Here is a 14,235-nt window from a genome sequence, read left to right as displayed (position 1 = left end):
CATCCTTTATTGTTTGATACACGCGCAATGATTGGTTCGATATTTTTATCAATGATATTCTAACCAATGAAAGCCCAATTAACATCGGTAGGTAATAGTAAAACAGAACATGGTCATATGTGCTTAGAAATCGCAAGGGTGGGAAAATTTAAATTTTGTAACAAAGAGGAAGACAGTAGTTTTAAGCAAAGCAAAATATTCAAGTGCAAGTTTTGGGTATGCAATGGGATCGCGTCGTTCAGTGGTTAAGCGTTCGCTTCGTGAGGAAGCGCGTTCGGAACCTGAGACATAAGCATAGGTGGTGATTGCTCCTTCGTTAAACACTCGGCATTTACAAGTGAGAGTCACGTTTTTTTAAATATGATCTTAAAAACGGAGGTCCAGTGTCGCGGCAAGCGTTGGCACATTTTAGAACTTAACCATTACTACTACGACCGTAAGTGTCATGCAGAGGTCTTAATTTACAGTACCGCACCTAGAGCTTATAGTCGATTAAAAAGCTCTCGAGAGCCAATGTTGTCTGTTGTTTTGTACATAATGTCGTCTGTAAATAAATACTTATTTGTTGAATAAAATGCAATAGATAATTTTTGTTTGAATTTGTTCAGAAAAATAATAATTTCAGGGTCTTGGTTATCATTGCATTCATTAAGTTATTCTATTTTGTCATACAAAATAAAACCGAAACGAAAAAAAACCCGAAAACCTGAACTGAACCGAAAAATGTCTAAACCGTGACAGCCCTAGTGGTACGATAAAGATCCCTTCCTGCTCAAATGCCATAAGCACTGAGCATATGCCTAAATTTTGCAGCCCTTCACTGGCAATGTTGACGTCTCCATATGAGTGAAAAATTCTCGAGCGGGCCTTTTTAAGCAATACACAACCAAACAACCAACCAGCAATGTCGCCAAACGGTCCATTGGAAATCGACGTTGGACTGAGCAGTCTCAACATCAAGTTTTCAGTGAACCGGGCGGTCCGAACATTGGATTTGCTTGACCTTTCATTGTATAGAGCTAAATAGGGAGTAATTTACAGGGGTATAACAATTTCATACGGATTATATGTAAAACTATTCTTATTGGTAGCTACATGCACATGTAGTATATTTTTGCGGTAGGATTAATGTTTTCCCCTTACTTTATTGCTATTTATAAAAGAGTATTGAAAAAAATTCAAACATGCTTAAAAGGATCTCCAGATATATCCATCATATATTCAAATTTTTCTTTGCTTATGAAAATGTCACAACTGAGGAATCCACCCACATGCACTCCACCGGCGTACTCAAAGTGAAACTCATGTAGTGACCAATCAGATCTCCTCAAACTCATCTTTTGTTGACATTTGTGAGATCTGTTTGCCGAAAACCTTAACAAGATATCATGCTAACATAAAAAAAAAATCATCACAACACCAAATAAATAAAAATCACACAAGTTAAACCTAATTATCAATACATAATTGTATGATCCGATGTTCAGGCATTATATTTGTATATATATGTACATATGTAATTACTTTAAAGCGGATTAATAAGTTTTTAAAGTTATTAACTTTCCCTTAATTACATGTTTGAAAACATTATCATGTAAAAGAAAAAAGTGAGAAGATTATTTAAAAAGTAAATATAGTGGGTATAATAAGCGGGCCGGTATGCATAGATTATACATTGACTGTTAGTCGTCTATAAATAGCCCAAATCCCAAGTATATGTTGGTAAACTTTTCTTGAGTACCAAGAGATTTGGTGCCGAACGAAGCGAGGGATCGAATGGAGTGGCTAAAGAAATGTTCAACAACATGCTTGGTGCATGTTTCACACGAGTACTTAGACTGTTTGTGGTTTCCGTTTAATTTATCATAGCCCTCTGTATTGTTTATCCTTTAATATATACCACAGTCATTGCAAAGATCAACGCTTGCACTTTGTCTTTTGCTAATACAACAATGAAATCGATAAAGTTCTGATAATGCAATTTTATAATCATGAAAATCAATCAATGTATATAGCGAAATTTTATAAATGACTGAAGAACATTTGCCATTTAGTATATAAATCATTCGTCTGCATTCCGAGATCGATACGCATGTCGATCCACAAAGTTTTCTTAGACTGTGCATTTAAAGCAGTTGATATAATCTGCCAATATCAAACTAAATGGTTGAAATATTTTTTTTTCAAAACAAATCTAGTAAACGATCTCACTGTTTTCGTCAGCAAACAGTCCATTTCAGAAAATCCCATGACGTCACGGTTACCTAATATGGAGCTGTATAGGTAAACGATCGGCTGTATATTGCAGGGTAGCCTCGTCTGTCTCGAATTGTTGTTTGAAATACAAACAATTGTATCGGTTGGGTTCTAATTTACTATTTTAAACAGAGAAAAAGTATAGAACTCTAAATATAGGATACTCAACTTAGCCGATATAAAACCAATAAACCAAATGGTATAAAATTCTACTCTGTATTCTGATATAATCATATATAATCATTATACATTACTACCAAAGTTCATCCCGAAATTCCGTATACTTCCCAAGATATGCAGAAATGAATTCGGAAAAATGCCTATTATTTTTTGGTCGACTTTTAGCTGGGCCCTGGCACTATACTACTAAGCAGAATGTTTGCGCATTACCATAGGCATGTGCAGCACCCAATTCATAAACTGAAGTCAGTTGGAGCAACTGACTGAAAATTGTAAAACCGGTTTTAAGTTAAGAAAGTACTAATTCTATTCTTTTGGACATTTTCAGGCATGATAGAAAATACTTCCATGCGATGCCATTGATTCATTTCTAAAAATAATCTTAAAAATCAGAATATGTGAATGACCTGAGCGACCAACAGAAACAGATTTATTCAGACATGCTGATAGAGTGATATGTCCATGTGTTTTTCTAAATTTGATTCAAATTACGAGTTATATTGATAGATATGTCGCTTTGTGACCGAATCCCGGAAACAAGATGGTGAATACTCATTTTATACTATTTTAATGAAGTGTTAGTGGTGAGGCATAATAGATACCTCAGAGAGAAAGAGAGAGAGTAAATATCCTCAAAAGATTTATATTGCTCTATCACCATGTCTAATCTCATGATTCTGTTGGTCGTCCAATCCACCTAAACTTTTGTGGGGTTTTTATAAGGTAGCTCATTACACTAAAATTATATCTAATGCCTCGTTAAAACACCTCTTTTAAAAAACGTTTGATTTCACCATCGAAAGAGTGACACAAGCTCTCAAGTATTTTATTTGAATTTTTTTGTGATTTATCCCGGAATGATAAAAAAAGGTGCTTTGTTTGCAAAGAAGATACTCTAGAGTCCAAATTTCGCTGTGATTTGATGCATGATATGAATATCTAAGAAAACATGCCTGAACAACTCAGATAAACGTTCTAATGTTTTAAGTAAAAAATATCTATGAAAATTGAAACTTTATTTGTTAATATTTTTAAATCTACGGATACTTAAACATATTATCAATTTAGTGAAATTTTTGAAACTATGGAAAACGAAGCACTCTTTTTGAATGGAAATTCGGAAAGAAATATCGAAGACGAATTTCAGAATTCTTATGGGAAACCTTTATTAGAAATGTGCAAATCTAATAAACTTTTAATCATGAATGGACGTATTGGTGATAATATGACTGGAAAGGGGTGTAAAGTCTGGGGATTTTCCAATAATGCAATTACGGTAGGAGTTCATCTCAAGTTTTGCAAGCTTTTACTACTCTTAAAGCAACCAACGCCAGATTTCATGATATATGTTGAACTTGGTCGATACCCCATGGAAATCCAAATTAAAACGCGCATGATATCCAACTGGTCAAAATTAATTAGCGGAAAAGAAACAACGATTGCAAATTTGCTTTATAAATTAAGATTTATCATAAATAAAGAAATAAAAGGGAAAATCGATTGGATTGAAAATATTAAAAATATTTTGAATCTTATGGACTTTCTAACATTTGGTTTTAACAAACCCTATGTAATGCAAGGTGGTTAAAGGCTAAAGTCAAACTAACATTAATTGATCATTTCAAACAAAATTGGCACTCTACGCTTCAAATTTCACCAAAAGCATTAAACTACAGAATTTATAAAGAATAACTGAAATTTGAAAATTATTTTAGTTTATTATCAAAAAATGATGCAATCACCATCCACCAATTGAAAATGGGCGTTGGATTACCATACATGTACCTAGAGAGGATAGAAAATGTACCTACTGTAATGTACAAGAGATTGGAGATTTCATTTCATATTGTATACTCAACTGTAATGCAAATGAAATTTTTATCACTTAAACAAATAAAAATCAAAAATGTCTTTACTTTTAAACAAATCGTGTCTAACAATAAATACTGTTTTTTCTTTAAGATCACTCTGTACTTTCATTAAGAAAATAAATAAAATGTGCTTCCCTATCTAGAATGCTCATACTTCACAATAATAACACGTTTTTACTTGATAAATACACGCATGCATTATTTACTATTGTATATGTAACAGCTTTTTGGGTTGTTTTTTCTCTCTATCTCTGTATACCATTGCATAATGGTGATGAAATCCAATAAATTGAAATTGAAAGTTAACTGAAAAAAGGTGTCCAGAAAGCGTGACGCCCTATCCTTTATTGTTACCAATCACTGATTATCATGGGTATACATGTAGTAATGAATACCAGCTTGCACTTGAGGTGTACCAAGTGAAGTGGTATAGGCAAACATCTTTTGTTCAAGGTGTGAAACATGTACTAGCAATTCTTTGAATTCTTTTTATTTCGTAACAATTGAACACAATGATAATTGTCTAACTTTAAGGCTGAAAGAGCGTAAAACAACAAATTACTAAGAGGTATTTGATACATCTGTATATTCTTTTCTCTTAACCTACAGAACTGTTTAACAAAATAGACAGCTTTACACCGATAAGACCACTGATGACCTGAAAGTCTGAACTGGACACTTGAAAGAGCCGAGTGATTGTTGTTTGTAAACACCGATTTAAAATCAAATTATTCTGGTTAAAACAGGTGGAATAATGTATGACATGTCGTACAGCCTCATAAATACGTACGTGCGATGATTTAGCAGCGTTTCTTCCAAGGTGAAAAAAATTGTCGAAATCAGGACCATACACCTTTAATGTTACATGTATTTTGATTTTATGTGTATGCGTATGTACATATAAATATTACAGTTTGAGTTCCAATGAAATTTTTACGAAATATAGCAGTGATATCTGACAGGGGCTAATTCAAAACATTGAATAAAAGCAGTTGTAGACAAAGAGAGATAGGAAAGAGGTGTTATTGAATAAAATTTGCATAGAACAGTTACTTTTCAGCACATCTCTATTTAAAATCGACCAGTAAGATGTTTGTTTTTTTATTTTAAGGGAAAACCTGGGACAACCGGCAAGCCAGGGGATCAAGGTGAACGCGGTCCAACGGTAAATGGATACAATAGTAGTCAATACACAATTTCCGAATTGCCCAATAATTGTTTCCTTGTGTTCAACTTCTATGCAAATATCATTAGCGATCAAAAGCGGTGGGTAGATATGTTACATATATACCAATTATGATATCTATCCATGAACAGGGAAAGATCGGCTATAGAACCACCTCAACTGATTGAAATGAATTTTTTTTTAAATACTCAAACATAAAATATTTCAGTATGTTTCCTTAACTTAACTGACTTCTCCAAAATGAAATTCCTCTCGTCTAAAGTTATAAATAGTTTAAAATTTCCCCACAGAATATACATGCATTGACGTCTTCTACACTACAATTCTTTGCACGTTGTACCTGAGCAAGTGTTTAAAAGAATAATAAATGCTCCCTGAGCAAGCGTTTAAAAGAATACTAAATGCTCCCCAAATAGAGAAGGGCTGATATCTCGGAAATTGTGTACCATTATTCCTTCAATCGAATCGGAGTATCTATGTCGATATTAAAACATGTCTAACAATGTTCATTTACGGTATGCCGATTTATAGGGCTCGCCAGGAAAAGATGGTAAAAATGGAGAACCTGGTCCCTCTGGACCTCCAGGGAACCCCGGACTTCAAGGACCAAGTGGGATTGTTGGAGAATCTGTAAGTTTGTCTGACCGTCTACGCTAGTGAATGTATATACATGTAAAACTTATACGATACCAATTTTGATGCTCCAGATGCGCATTTCGACAAATAATGTCTCTTCAGTGATGTTCAAGCCAAACTTTTGGAAATCCGAAAAAACAGAAAACTTGTAAGAACTAAAAAGAAAAACAGATTGCCAAAAACTGGAGTCAAATTCGTCTAAGGATCAGAGCTATGCATGAGGGAGATAATCCTTAATTTTGAAATGAATTTCTAAATTTTATCAAAGCAATTAAATATACATCCGTATTTGGCCGAGTGGTTAGAGCATCGCGCTCAAAATCACACGGGTTCGAATCCCGCTCGCGCCGGTAAGTGAGAAAGTTTCCCAGTTTACTTTCGGAAGGTACATTGTATCTGGGTTCTCTCTTCCACCAACAAAAACTGGGCGTCACCAGATAACTGAAACATTGTTGAGTGTAGCGGAAAACATCAAAACAAATAAAAATACATTCGTATTTTCAAGCTAGTAACGAAGTACTTAGCTACCTGGCTGTCGAGACCCTCGGAGACTAACAAGTCCACCAGCAGAGGCCTCGACCCAGGGGGCGTAATGTAAAACTTATAAGATACCAATTTTGTTGCACCAGATGTATGTACATTATTTTGTTATAGTAACAATCCATTCAAGTTTAGCAAATGGTTGAGAACGATTATAGTTATAAGTACAGTTGAAAATTAATCAAAGACGGGTTTGGAAGAGAGAATATTTTTATGATAACTGCATGCATATACCAACGTGATGACACATAAGACATATAATTATGATTCAATATAGGGTTTCCCTGGCAGAGATGGTGAAACAGGCTCCCCAGGTCGACAAGGACCAAGAGGAATACGTGGCCCTGCGGGACCTCCAGGGCCAGAGGGACCATCAGGAATTCAGGTTACTATAAAACATATATTATAATTAATGACAATAACTATATTATAATTACTCCAAGTATCGATACTGAACTATGTAATTACTGTTATCGAACGGGTCAGTCTATTCGGGGTCACATGATCATATCAGAACTTGTGCTGTCTTGCATGTATATCATGAACATGATGACTCGGGAGAATATCGTGTTAACAATGTTGTTATCATTGTTGTCAATCAAATATCAGTTTTAAATGTGGAAAACTGGAATTCAAACCTGCACTTTTGGAGAGGATATCTTGAAAAACATTACCTTCAATTAAGGCACTTGCTACAAACTTTTTCCAAAATGATGAAAATGGACACTAAATTTATGTTTATTGAATTAAAAGGGCAATCTTAAGATTTTAGACAAAATATCAATCTTAACTCCAAGTGATTTTTCAAGATCCAATTTAAGACCAGTCCTAACATTTAAGTGCAACTTTATTGATTTAGGACAATCTTAAAGTGTAACAGTTTCATGATCCAGGTGTTTAGAAAACAGTAAAGATTCTAAATCGAGCAGGCCACTTACAAGCAAGTTGATGTTTAAGGGATTTAAAGTCAGCTTTTCGCAAATTCTAGTATCGTTATGATGATCAAATTTGCAAATACAGCCTGGTGGAATGCTTTATGACATGACGAGTTTCAACCCAATTGTTAGACCGTTCTTTACATACTGATTTTGACTACATATTACTGCGTTTATCTGATCAAACTATAGGATTTATGGCGGGTGAGACCCACCCATCAACAGTGGATGCTTACTCCTCTTAGCCACTGATTCCACCTCTGATGTGTCCAGGGATCCGTCTTTTTCCTCTCGATTTTGTATTCTTTTAATATCTTTACTTTCTCATATATCCCCAATTACCCATGGGACAATATTACATCTAGTAGAAGGAAAGGGAAACACCAATATTATTTGAACTTTTTCCAGCATCATTTGTTTAATCGAATATAGTTATGTCATGCCATATTTATGACACATTTCCATCATGTCAGGGGTCACAAGGAGAGAGAGGAGAGCCAGGTCCAGCAGGAGATCCTGGTTTTAATGTAAGTTGTGAGAAAATGTATTCTTTGAAGCAAAGTCTGTATTTTGTTCTAAACCGTTTATTTTAGAATGCATTGTTATATATTTCCGAAATAAGGGTCCACCGGGAGCAGCAGGAACTCCGGGCGAGAATGGCAAGACGGGAGATCCAGGAGCCCCTGGACCGAGCGGGGAACCGGGAGTTCCGGGTGACAGAGTAAGGTTTTTATTTTTGGAAATTTGATCACTTAACTTTAGATTGATTGATTGTGAAATTAAGGCGGATTTATACGTCTATTTCTGTGTTTTCAAAAACAAAAAATGTCAGATCTATACGTGGCTATTCTTGTTTAATTACTGGGGTTAGATCCCCAATGCAAAGGACAATACATGTAATTGTTCTGCTTTTGTAAACAGGAAACAGATAATTGTTATATGACTCCTTCTACCGGCAACAATCACATGTACATGTAGCATCATGTACTGATTTATATATTTCGAGTATGAATGAAACTTATTGAAATAAGATTGATTTTTTTTCCTTCAATTTTATAAATCTAGACCATATACTCAAATGTATTCAATATTTTTCCTTTTCATTGATTAATACGATCAGAAAGAGAGATATAGATACACCATATCAACTGGTTGGATAAACCAAATATCAAAACACGCAATATTAATATTCTCTCTCTCTCTCTCTCTCTCTCTCTCTCTCTCTATATATATATATATATATATAGAGAGAGAGAGAGAGAGAGAGAGAGAGAGAGAGAGAGAGTTCAAATGTATTACATGAAACAAGTCGAAAATGTAATCTATTTAATGGGATTGACAAAGAAAGACCACGACCTCCAATAAATGTGGTATTGCATAAGAATTCCAACTATTTATTTGCATTAAAGAAATCAGCATCTAACCAAAGCTATATATTCTCTACAGAGATACCTATAGTACCCCCACCCCCATCCCATTTATCGCGGTCTGCGACAATAGATTGCAACGGAATCTCGGATGACAGTATGCAAAAAATATGCCTTTTGTCGGCACATATTGTCGTCGGTGACAATATGTGCTGACGTCAAGAACAATATGTACTGATCGACAATATACAATTGTCGATCAGTACATATGATTCTTGGCCTACGGCTTCGAGCAACATACCCGTTCTCGGGTCAAACAAAACAGCTGTTGTCCTCGAACCCAGTCAATAATTGTATACTGTCACAGTGTGTACTTTCAAACAGTCAAGCTGTTACGATAATTCAACTTTATTATTAGTTTATATTCTCGTGAAACTTGTACAGATTATATGGTGCATAATCTTACAGATTTATTTTATTATCATTATTATTATCTTTTCTTTTTTTTTTTTTTTTTTTTTTTTTTGCATTTCAAATACATGAATAAACTTTCACTCAGTAAGCAGTATTTTATCAGAATGTATGAAATAAAGACGATAACTTACTAGACAGAATGTATCTTCTTTATTCTCTTTATCTGATTATCTCTGTGCTATTCTCATAACTATACATACACAACGCATTTAATCACAATACAAAGAATTTAAAGTAAAGATGACAATTATACGGATTACACACTTTTTACTTTCTATCGTTTTTGGGTCCCGCTTTAAAGTCTGAATTCCGAAAGCATATTAGTATCATGTAAAACAAAAAATTCACATTCCACTATCTCTTGATTACGAGATAACTATCTCGAAAGTACGAGTAATGATTTCGTTATCACGAGAAAATATATACATATTGGTCACGTGAATATATACGTATTGGTCACGTGATATCTTTCGATATTTCCGCCATTGTTTTTAAATGCTGTAAATCGCTTTCTGATCAAAGCATGTTATGTAGACAAATAGAATAGATAGAAAGTTAATAGGTTACGAAAATTGCGGAATACGTGACCCTAGGATAAGTTATTAAAGCATTTAAGGGATTATAAGGGTTATTTTGTTTTTTAAAAAAGAATTAAAATTATAGTTCAAATGACGTGTACAAGCTATTTCCAATGGATACATGTAGTAACAAGTTCATGCATTTGTCTGCATTCATTTCCTAGATTAAAACAATTAATATGTTGACGGTGCTACCGTTTGGGCGAGCGCAGCTTCATGTATGTACATATTTTGTAATGTTCATGCTTTGATCAGGTTCAATTTAAACAATATCTATTTGCCAAATACTCATTACATGAATTTTATCCATGCAGGGTTTTATATTGAAAATCATTAAAACATGTATACATGAATGTGATTGAAATGTTTTTATGCTATATATACATTTTATTTCTGCTGCCTTCATTGTGACTTGCTTAACCTTTGATACATGACCTGTTCTGAACTGTATGCTCTCAGACTCTACTTTCCTTTTTTTCTACTCTAAATCTTTTTAAGTTACTAATTGTATGATAAAAATGCCAAAACCTTTCAAGTTTGTAAAACTATGTTTAAACAGCACTGCCTTTATTTCAATATAATGAAAATTTAAAAATGAATCAATAAATTCAACTATTGGGCATGTATATGCCCCCCCCCCCCTCCCCCTACACACACACACACACACACACACACATATGCGAACCTATCTTTAAAAAAATGAAATTCATATGACAATCCCCTTGTAGCAATGGTATGTTCCAAAAGAGAAAACTAGAACAATTTTTATAATATTGTACATAATCCTAGTTGTAACACAATGATGAAATATTTCAGCATGCACATATAATCATTGAATAAAATTGCAACATAATTGATTCCAGTCCCTCTCCACTGTTGTTGTGAGGATACATTAATTAAGATTGATTCACAAAACTAGAATTAATTAATGATTTTTCAGTCGTTAATAGCAAGTGGCATGGCTGGTTATCATGAGGGAGAGGGAGGGGGTGTCATCGTGGTTTGAATTACCGGACGTGTAAAAAGGAAATGGATTTAAGCACTTATCATTTTTAGGCGCGGGAAAGAAACCAAAGATTTTTTTTAAAATGTTTTCAATCCGACCGAATTCCATCGATTTTTTGCAATTTCTTAAATAGCACTAATTCAGTACCTTTGATCCCTCACATATTCTAACAATTTTTAAAAAGTTAGTCTCCCCTTTTTCTTGTTACAATAATAGAGGGCGAAGCCCTCTCACGACCCGAATACAATTAATAACTGTTTTGTTATACACCTTCATTTTTAGGTTGTTTTTATTAGGTGCACATGGTTTGTTGACTTTAAACGGGACAGTGTGATTGCGTACATTTATCACCGATTCCACTAGTTTAAAAGAAAACATACCTAACATCCTAATTGATGATAATTTTTTCGTGTATCTGCTCTGCTATTTCATCACCAGTCAAATCGGTGAACCTCGCCATTACGTAAACAAATCAGCAGACCAAGAATCATGTGACTTGCGTATAACAGCTTTAACACGAAAAAAATAAAAAATAAAAAAAAAGTAAACTTCATCGTATACAATTGATTTTTAGAAAATGATGAACAAATAATTTTTTTATGTTCTTGCTGGGACAGCAAGAACATAAAAAAAATATTACTTAATTATTACTTTGAAGAATTAATTGAATTTCATCTTCCGTTGCTGTAGCAAAATGTGCAGCCGCCATATCTCTTTATCCAAACGGCACGAATAGATAACTCGAGTTAGCGCCATAAGATGTCATCGGTCAACAGTCTTTTTTAACAGTCGATTTTAACAGTTCCCGGTCCATCAGTCGCCAGAACAGTCGAAATGTTGGACTTTTTTTGTAAGGAGTTATATAGGAAGTGTTTTATAGGGGTGTGAACGGAGCAAACGAAGCTCTCCCTATAGGTAACACGTATATACATGTTTAAAAGGAAAATATAGAAAACTAATGAAAAATTGAACCATACCTATGGAACTTGAAAATTTTGGTCCCAATGGCGTCGATTCGAATACCAGCGCGTGGACATGTATTTCTCCATTTTGAGTTAGTCTCCCTTTTTTCTACCCCAGTTTACGTCGTTCTGAGATGTTACATAACATCCGTAATAAGCATGTAAATCTTATTTTTTTAATAATGTATAATCAATCCACAATTAATGCGATTTGCGCCATGTCTCCTATGTTTGTGTATTTGCTAAACACCGACGCTAAAATGACGTCACAATGCATTGTTTACATCAGTTGCATAGAGTTTCCCGTGTTCAATGAATAGGTGGATCAAAAATGTCTAAGGTAAGAATACTTTGATTGAGCTCTGTCCTCACACGTTAAGTGCTAATATTTCGGGATAGTATTTGTCCTTTTATGGATCTAGATAGTAATGCCAACATTGTTTGCTTCACCCTCAAACACGGTCACGCCGCAAGACATATTAAATTACTATTGAGAATTTAGTATTTTAATCAGATTTGTGGTTTGCAGTCGATTATACACAATTTATAATCGATGATATGCCATATTACGTATGCCTAATGTTTACGTATATTCAATATTGTCCCGGTAGTATGACTTTTACAAATGGAAATAACAAGTACCGGTACATATTTAGATCCGCCACTGTCAGTCTTATTATGACGTACGTCAAAACGTAAACGTGACGTCACACATCGTCTTAGCCTACCTTTCATAAACATAGCACTTCGTTAAACATTTCGCCTAATGATGCACTGAATTTTGGAGCAAGGAGGCCACACGATTGGGATGATAATCCACGTAAGTTCACAATCATAATTGACAAGAGACTTCTGGGATTGGCTAAAAAAAAAAAATTCCTTGTTAGAGGTTCAAACTCCCCGTCGAGGCCTCATTACGTCACCTACGAATGGTTTGTAAGCAAACGAACTCTGGCGGAAGTTTGGTTAGAGGTTCAGATTTAGCTCGGATTATTTCCCGCGCTCTAGTCATTAGAGCTCGCAGTACGAGCCAGCGCCTGGCTCGCTGCGCTCGCTATCATCTTCAATTACGTTCCCATGATATTTGCTTCCTAGACAAAAGTTCAATCTGCTATATAAGTTGGCTCCTAGAGCATGCAATCATTTCGAAAGTTGATAAATCTCATTCCTCTTTTCATAGTAGTGGAAAGGAATAAGATGATTTGGGGTGAGAATCACCAATATGAACTCTCTTTAAGGAACAACAATCATATAAAAATAATAAAAATGCAGTAAATGGTTTTTCAATTTTTTTAGTTCGACATTGAAAAAACTTAATCTGAAAAGCTATTTGTGGTATTTATTCTGTATAGTTTGAAACAATACAGTCTACAGTATGTTTTAACTGGATAAACAAAATAATAATGCTAACCTAACGGTTTCCAAATTTAAAGTTCATTACTTTTTATTTATTCTATTTAATTTTATCTTTACAAAAATAAATATTAAAAACTCTTGAAAAAAGATATTCCAGAAGCACTTCCAATATCATGAAGCAGGCTGTTCTACAGTTTAACAGGGAGAGGGAACTTTCAATGTAGGATTGCAAATGTACATGCAGTTCTAATTTGAGGAAATTTGAACTGCACATTATTAAGTTGTAAAAATGAGTTGATGGTCGATATGGTTCGAATCAATCATATAGAATTTGAGGTGAATAGCCATTAATGATTTTATCCCAAAAAAAAATTACTAACTTATGAATTATCCGCCTTGTTTGTAAGAGATTCGTCATACAATTTTGAATTAGAGGGATGGCATCTTAATCCCATTACCGCCAACATTTAATTTCGTAAATAACGAATGGTAAATCTACATATATAGTTCTACCCCTCTATACTGTAAGATTAACAAGGCATTCAACTACCCACCATTGTGGATTTCGTTTTAGAATATAACCTAGTTTGTCAACCAATCAGATTTCAAGAAGTTGTTCATTAAGTGGCTCACTTATTCATTAAGAATTCCCAACAGAGAGATATCACGTGACTGACTGTGATTGGCTATTTCAAAATAAATTTTATGACATTGTAAATGTTCCCAGCCAATGAAAAACTAGGTTACATTCTAAGCCAGTTAGAGTATATTAAGTGAAATCTTATTGGATAAGAAGGGGCTCGCTCACTAACGTTCGCTCCGCCCCTTCTTATCCATTAAGATTTCACTTAATATACTCTAACTTATACTGAGACCTCTGTCACAAAG

At 34.3% G+C, this 14,235-nt stretch overlaps 1 protein-coding gene across 1 annotated transcript in view; it reads left to right on the top strand.

The window, feature by feature from the left end:
• The window catches only part of LOC125646539 (collagen alpha-1(I) chain-like), a 168,684-nt gene that overhangs the window by 50,182 nt on the left and 104,267 nt on the right, over positions 1-14,235 (top strand). Inside the window, exons 18-22 of the mRNA XM_048872887.2 lie at positions 5,419-5,472; positions 6,025-6,123; positions 6,947-7,054; positions 8,078-8,131; positions 8,227-8,325. Of these exons, the coding sequence (XP_048728844.1) occupies positions 5,419-5,472; positions 6,025-6,123; positions 6,947-7,054; positions 8,078-8,131; positions 8,227-8,325 (414 nt within the window). The remainder of the gene's footprint in view (positions 1-5,418; positions 5,473-6,024; positions 6,124-6,946; positions 7,055-8,077; positions 8,132-8,226; positions 8,326-14,235) is intronic.

The sequence above is a fragment of the Ostrea edulis genome, chromosome 6, assembly GCF_947568905.1.
Source record: "Ostrea edulis chromosome 6, xbOstEdul1.1, whole genome shotgun sequence".
NCBI lineage: Eukaryota > Metazoa > Mollusca > Bivalvia > Ostreida > Ostreidae > Ostrea > Ostrea edulis.
The sequence above is the reverse complement of the archived record's forward strand: the minus strand, read 5'-3'. Positions and strand labels throughout refer to the sequence as shown.